This window comes from Dunckerocampus dactyliophorus, chromosome 1 (genome assembly GCF_027744805.1).
Source record: "Dunckerocampus dactyliophorus isolate RoL2022-P2 chromosome 1, RoL_Ddac_1.1, whole genome shotgun sequence".
Taxonomy (NCBI): domain Eukaryota; kingdom Metazoa; phylum Chordata; class Actinopteri; order Syngnathiformes; family Syngnathidae; genus Dunckerocampus; species Dunckerocampus dactyliophorus.
In genome coordinates, this window is record NC_072819.1 from 29536994 (window position 1) to 29544037 (window position 7044).

Here is a 7044-nt window from a genome sequence, read left to right on the forward strand (position 1 = left end):
TAGCATTGAATGTATAACCTATCGTAACCACACAATGACTCCAAATTGTCAGTCACTTCTCTGAGACTGCTTTTGTGTATGTGCACACACTATGAACATGTACATGTATATGAGACAGCAAGGAACACATTTCATTCAGGCTGAATGAAAATTTATGACAATTTTTTAAAACAATTTAAGTCTTAATTGTGAAAAAATACAGACATGGTTTGCACAATCTGTTCTTTTAAACAACGTTTGCAAGCCAGAGGTGGTGTTTTTCTATTTTTTGGTTGAAATTTTTTTTTATTTTGATGTTGCATACAGTCCCTTTAAACCACAGAACTAAATGAATATTTCTCTGATGTTTAAATTCAGAACTGAACATAATGAACTTGTTAACAGTACCTTTATTTGACATGCCAGACTGCTTTATTTCTGTATTTCTTTGAACATACTGTGGAATAAAGCATTGTTATGCTAGTTCAACCTATTGCTGTCAGTGAAAATCGTTGTGTGCAGTACCATCTAGTGGTCATTTGACTATCAAAGACAAAGTTTTTTATGATCTCGCGAGGTTTCGTTGCCACTTCTCGTTTGTCCGCCATCCTTGAGCCTTAGTCTGCAGAAGGGCAAGAAGAGGCTGAAACAAGGTACAAACAAGTTGGCCCTTCATTCATCCAACATGCTGTCCAGGCTCTCTGTACTTTCAGGTATGACCTTGGCTAGTGTTGAATTTGGTTTGTGAAGTTCGATTTGACCATGACGTGACTAAAGATAAGCAAATGTTGTGGTTGTGTGGATGTGAAGCTGAAGGGTAAAGTGAAGGCCGCACATTGAATAGAGCGACCAGCTTAAAGCAATAGCTAACCAGAGTAAGTTTATCACAACAGTACGTTGTTGTTACTTATTTGACAGATCTTTGACAGTAGATATTTTACAATAGTTTTGCGTTGAGTTGCAGCAGGTGTCGCTAACTGAAAAACGTGGACTTGAATGGACTGATAAACGAGTCTTATTAGCATGCTAGCCAACAGCTGCACACGTCTGTGGATGTCACCTTTTTGACAGTTATAGAGCTGCTTCGTGTGCTATACTCTACTGTACTATTAAATCATATCTAAGTAATAATTATCATTAGTGTTTTTTACAGTCACGTTCCACTAAGCTATGTATGTTGCATACTAAGGTTGCTAGAGCGAAATAAATGTGTGACTTTGGACAGTGTGCACTTGGACAAAACTCATCTGACGCAGACAACTCGTCTTTTTCAGTTTTCCAGGGGAAAAAACATACAGTCTAATATGTCAGTCAATATGGTTAATAGATGTGGAAAAATGTACCAATACTTCAATCTTTAAGTTGTTTTGTTGTCTTGTTTGCAGCAAATGCCCTGAAAAGCAGCAGCCCCCTTGGAGCTGGGTATGTGGTTTTAATAATAATAATATTAAAAACACTATTGTATTTGATTGGTAATGATATTGAAGAGACCACTTATTTTATTTATTTTTTTGTATGTAATATTTAGACTGGTCCAGGCTTCTCGCTCCCTGCAGACATCGTCCCAAAGTCTGGCCCCGGTGCCTCCTCTTCCAGAGATGGGAAGCAAAGTCCGTCATGGCATCTTCCCAGAAGAGCTTTTCCAGCTCCTATACCCTAAAACTGGAGTAACGGGTCAGTTTTGTTTAACCAAAGTAATTTTGCACTGTTTAGTTGTATGTTTAAATGTACATAAAAATGTAGTATAACAAAATTTTATAGTATAATATAATTTAAATATAAAAAATAATTGACATTCAGGTTGATAGGTCATCATAACATCAATATGCTACCGTACATGTAATTAGGGCTGCAGCTATTGAATATTTCAGTAATCCAGTATTCTATTGACATTTTTTTCCGATTAATCGAAAAAAAAAACCCATGCTTGATTAAAGAGCAGTTATTAAAAATACACAAGAAAATAAAACATTTCACAAAATAATGAACACCCAAATGTCGTTTTGTTTCTTAAATTCACATTGTGCATAGAACCAGCTGTATTTTCTTGGGTCTGATGGACTCCATGATGGTGCTTTTGTAGATGAATTGATCCATCCCAGACTTACTATTTACTGACAAAGGAGAGAAATAATTACTTTACTAATAGACTAAATTACATATTACATTATGTTGATGGCTGTGCATTTATAAATCCTCAATTTACACTGGCTGACTAGAAATAAGACAAATATTCTTTATAAGATATTGAGTTTTTGCAGTGTTCAAAGTAAAATGAAGACACCTTCTGTGGTGGAACACATTACTCTCAACTGAGTGAGACACACACTTCCTTGTTCCATTACACAGTATTGTCTGCTAGAAATTGTCAGGTAGTGATTAGTGAGCTAAAATGTTTTTATTTTTCATCTTCTTAACTCGCAGAGCTGTGTTTTTGCAGATGAAATAAACCCTGTATGAAGTCACGTTACCATCGTAATAAACGACAGCAGTCATAATTAAGAGAAAGCTAGCCCTCCACGCGACTAACGTTATGTTAATAATGTACATTAACCTTAATCTCACTGATTTCCACTATGTTGATATTAACTTGTCGAGGGACCTATAAATTCCGTTTTATTTTTTCCCAAATTCTGTTTTTTCGGTTTTAATTTTTTAGAATTCCCCATTTTATTTTACCAGCATGGAGTGTGTGGGCCAGTAACAGCCTGGAGATCGGGAAGACTGGGTTCGATTCTCCCCTGGGCATTTCTGTGTGGAGTTTGCATGTTCTCCCCGTGTGTGTGTGGGTTTTCTCCGGGTACTCCGGTTTCCTCCCACATTCCAAAAACATGCATGTTAGGTTAATTGGTGACTCAAAATTGTCCACAGGTATGAATGTGAGCGTGAATGGTTGTTTGTCTATATGTGCCCTGCGATTGGTTGGCGACCGAGTCCAGGGTGTACCCCTCCTGTCGCCCGAAGTCAGCTGGGATAGGCTCCAGCATGCCCCCACGACCCTAAAGAGGAGAAACGGTATAGAAAATGAATGGATGGAGTGTGTGGGCTTTTTGAGTTAGTGACTAAAATGTCCATTAATTAAATGCAAAAATCCTTACATTTATTGATGCGATCCATCATTGGCTAATTTTGCTCGTGTACCAGGGGTTCAAACTCATTAAACCTTGCATAGAAACCACACCCACGAAAGTTGCTCACATAAAAGTTACAGATGCCCACCATCTCATGGTGTAAAATAGTAACTACATACGGCATATATGTCTCTATGGCATTTTAAATTCAGCAATTTTGCGACTTTGCGCTTAAAGGTTTAAGCTGTTTGAGACATTTCAAGTCAGTTCAACTGAAGGTGTCAAACTTTAATAACAGTGCCACCATTTAGTGTTTTTGTCCGAAAAGTAATTGTACAGGCAACACATTTAGGGTGCGTGTTGACAAAGAAACTTGTGTGCAGTGTTTCGAATCAGTTGCACCCGTGTCCTCATTTTTTTTAAATCATGACTCTTAGAGACAGACCATGATCCATCTTTTGACCTATCCAGAAAATCTGAGTGAAACTGTTGCCACCATAAAAACAATTCCATTTATGTATGTATGTATGCATGCATGTATGTATGTAAAGACGCATTTTAATGTTAACTACCATACAATTGAAAAGTAAGTCCACCAATGTAAATGATATGCACCACAAACAAGAAAATAGGCTAAGATGGAGATGTGTGTATGGATTTTGTCACTATAAGTTCAGTTTCTATTCCTAAGGTCATCGTCATTTATTTTTTCTTCTTTTCAGCCACTGTTACTTATGTGGTGGCATCACAAAAAAGCCAAAGAAACATGAATACCCAAAGTTAATTCTTTAGATTCTCACTGAGTTACTTTGAAGATGTATTTTTTTTTTTTTCAATAGGAAAAAAAATGGATGTATGTCTTCATGATCAGTCAAATGTCTATGTTCAATTGTACTTGACCATTAAAATGACAATGAAATAACTGCCATCTAGGACCCTACATGCTGGGCGCTGGTCTCATCACCTACCTGCTCTCCAAGGAACTCTACGTCATCAACCATGAGACTTTGATTGCCCTCTCCGTTGGCTCTGTCATTGTCTTTGCTGTCAAAAAATATGGCCCAAGCGTGGCAGCTTTTGCTGACAAACTCAACGAGGTAGGTTGCCGTCTTACTGGAGATGTTGATAATGCCAGCTCTGTACATGTGCTTAGAAAATGTTTCATGTTTGTCTATAGGACAAAGTTGCCAAGGCTCAGGAGGTGAAGGACGGTGCCATCGCCTCTCTGACTCAGGCCATTGAGGATGAAAAGAAAGAGCAGTGGAGAGTAGATGGACGATCAATGCTCTTTGACGCTAAGAGGGTAAGTTCTCCTCTTTTTGGACTTAATAGTGAAAATATACATGACATGCTGAGCTAGCAAGCATGCTGCTCTGTAGAGCAGTTATCTGTCGCACACCAACATCATTATTGGCAGAAAACCTGATACCGATATGATCTGATATCTCATTTTTATGCCAATATCAGTTGATAATATCAGGTGACCAATATTGTTGGATATTCCTTGTACTCGCCACTAATGAATGGTAATGTAATGAACAGATGGAATTATAGTCATGGTGTAGAAGTTGTGTATATATGTTGGACTTTTGCATCTCACTGCGACTACGGTGCCTTCAAGGACCACCAAACAAAATTCGAAATCTCAACGGTTGATGTAAAAACATTATCAGTGCGTGTTGATAAATTTCTACCCATTTGGGTTGAATGAGATCTTGTATTGGAAAAAAATTGCCTATTTTCAAAGGAGAAAAAAAAAATTAGACCAAAAATGTGCAAATTTGACAATTAGTTCGGAGAATGTGCTTTACTGCCTTCTAGTGTCTTTGTTACTCTGTGGTAGCTGCCTGGCACTTTGTGCCGGCTACTTTTAGCATTAGCTCGATTGCTAGCTGTCAGTCTGGCAGAGCAAAAGAGGACAGTGGCAGACTTTCAGATGTTTGTGGAGGTGGTTATGATCGGTTTCATATGTAAGGATCTGCTGATCGCGCCCCCCCCCCAAAATGAAGGAAATCGGCGCAGATTGATCAGTGGATTAAAACATTGACAACATATTCAGAACATCACAAGCTGATGCAATGTTATTGAAAAGAAAATGAGCCTCAAACCATTATAACTTTTGCTGCAACGTTTTCAAAAAGCTGTTGTAAAATCAGACATTGTACTGTAAGACAAAGCGATCACAAAAAAGCCTGCAAAATCCTGGAGACTGTTGTTTTCAAGACTGCCTCATTGAGAGATTTGTTGACCTCTGCTGGCCACAACCTGAAATTGCATCCTAACAGTCAGCAGTGGAAAAGATGATATTGCATGGACTTTTAAAAATTTATTTATACAAATACTGTTCATTAATAATTAACTATTATGATATTTGTAGTGATCATGTCATAGTAATAGTCTTTTTTTTGTTATAACCATAATTCATATTGCTTTTATTGTGATTTTCAGAACAACGTGGCTATGATTCTGGAGACCAACTACAGAGAGAGGTTGCACATGGTGACCAATGAGGTGAAGAGGCGCTTGGACTACCAGGTCGCCCTGCAGGACCTGCAGCGCCGCATGGCCCAGGAGCACATGGTCAACTGGGTGGAGAAGAACGTCGTCAGCAGCATCACCCCTCAGCAGGTAAGTGACTTCTCAGCAAGCATTCTGGAGTGGTGTTAAGTTCAGCGGGTAATACGGTGTCATTATTACAACAGATTGCTATCCAACTACAAGCTGACTAAAAAAATGTTTAAAATATATGCAAGTTTAATTCATTTTCCCCGCTTCGACTCTGCATATGTTAAGGAAAATATGTAAGTTTGTCACATAGATATAAGATATACAGTAGATTACATGTTTAAATCAGCTATACAGCTTATACTAATATTTAGTAAATGAAGATCGAAAATAACTGCTTCATCAAACTTTATCCCGGCCACGTCCAGTGTTTTTCAAAAATTAAGAGACGAAAGGTTTATCACTCTAGTACAGAAACACCACCTTGACTATTTTTTGCTAAATAAGTATAGTTATCCATAGTTTATCGCACTTAATTGGGTCCAGATCCGACCGTGAAAGGAGAATTTTATATTTTAGAAATTGATTATTTTCAAAGTTAGAGCATAGAAAACTTGTTTATGACCATGTAAATATGATTTTTAACATTAGAGCCTTCTTGACATGAAATGACGCTGTAGTCACTTTTACATACATATTACCCAATAAAGTAGACAAAATAAGAATAACTAAGCAAGCCATTTAAGAAATAAATAAGGCTCATGCTTGTGTGTGTGTTACATAGGAGACCTGAAAGGGAGCCAGACATGAAGTGATGTTGGGGGTTCAGAGTTGATTTTCAGCTTTGCGTGGGTTCTGGCTGCAACATTAGCCCGTGTTTTTGTTAGGGATTATTGTACCTGTTGTGAGAATTCAAACCTGCAGTAAAGCCTGTTGTTTCAGCGGTCATGTCTGATCCTTGTGTGTCTCATTGAAAATTACAATAACGTTTCTGACACCAGTGTATAATACTTCATTTCTTTTGATGCACTTTTGTATGCCTTATATTTGCATTAAAAAAAAAACGCCATAGAGTGAGGGCGCTGCTCGAATCGTGATGTAGTGAGACTGTAATCATTTATACCGTTTGAACTCTTACTATTGTACTTGTCTGCATTTTTTTCCTCTTTTCTAAAAAGAACCGTAGTAAATGATGATATTGTACATATCACCCCCCTCCCAGGAGAAGGAGAGCATCGCCAAGTGCATCACAGACCTGAAGGCTCTGGCCAAGGCCACTCAGTCCAAAGCTGCGGCCTAAACTGTCCGGTCTTCCATGAACTCTTTTGTTCCAAGATGAGACGGGCACTTTTTCTTTACAGTTGAGTCATTGCCCCTTACTCAGTCTCTGGCACTGTTATGGATGTGTACAGTTTTTCCTCTTCAGCTGAAATAAATGATTCTCTTATTCCACGTCACTGCTCTGCTTGGTGTTTATTTCTTTAACGTG

The 7044-nt window shown here is 38.1% G+C and overlaps 1 protein-coding gene across 1 annotated transcript; it reads left to right on the forward strand.

Annotated features, from left to right (window-relative positions):
• Positions 1 to 560: 560 nt before the first annotated feature.
• Positions 561 to 7007, forward strand: atp5pb (ATP synthase peripheral stalk-membrane subunit b). Its single transcript, XM_054791258.1, has 7 exons — positions 561 to 692; positions 1365 to 1401; positions 1508 to 1653; positions 3984 to 4147; positions 4228 to 4353; positions 5499 to 5678; positions 6778 to 7007. Exons 1-7 carry the CDS (start codon positions 665 to 667, stop codon positions 6853 to 6855), a joined length of 759 nt encoding a protein of 252 aa, XP_054647233.1. The 5' UTR covers positions 561 to 664; the 3' UTR covers positions 6856 to 7007.
• The last annotated feature ends 37 nt before the right edge of the window (positions 7008 to 7044 follow it).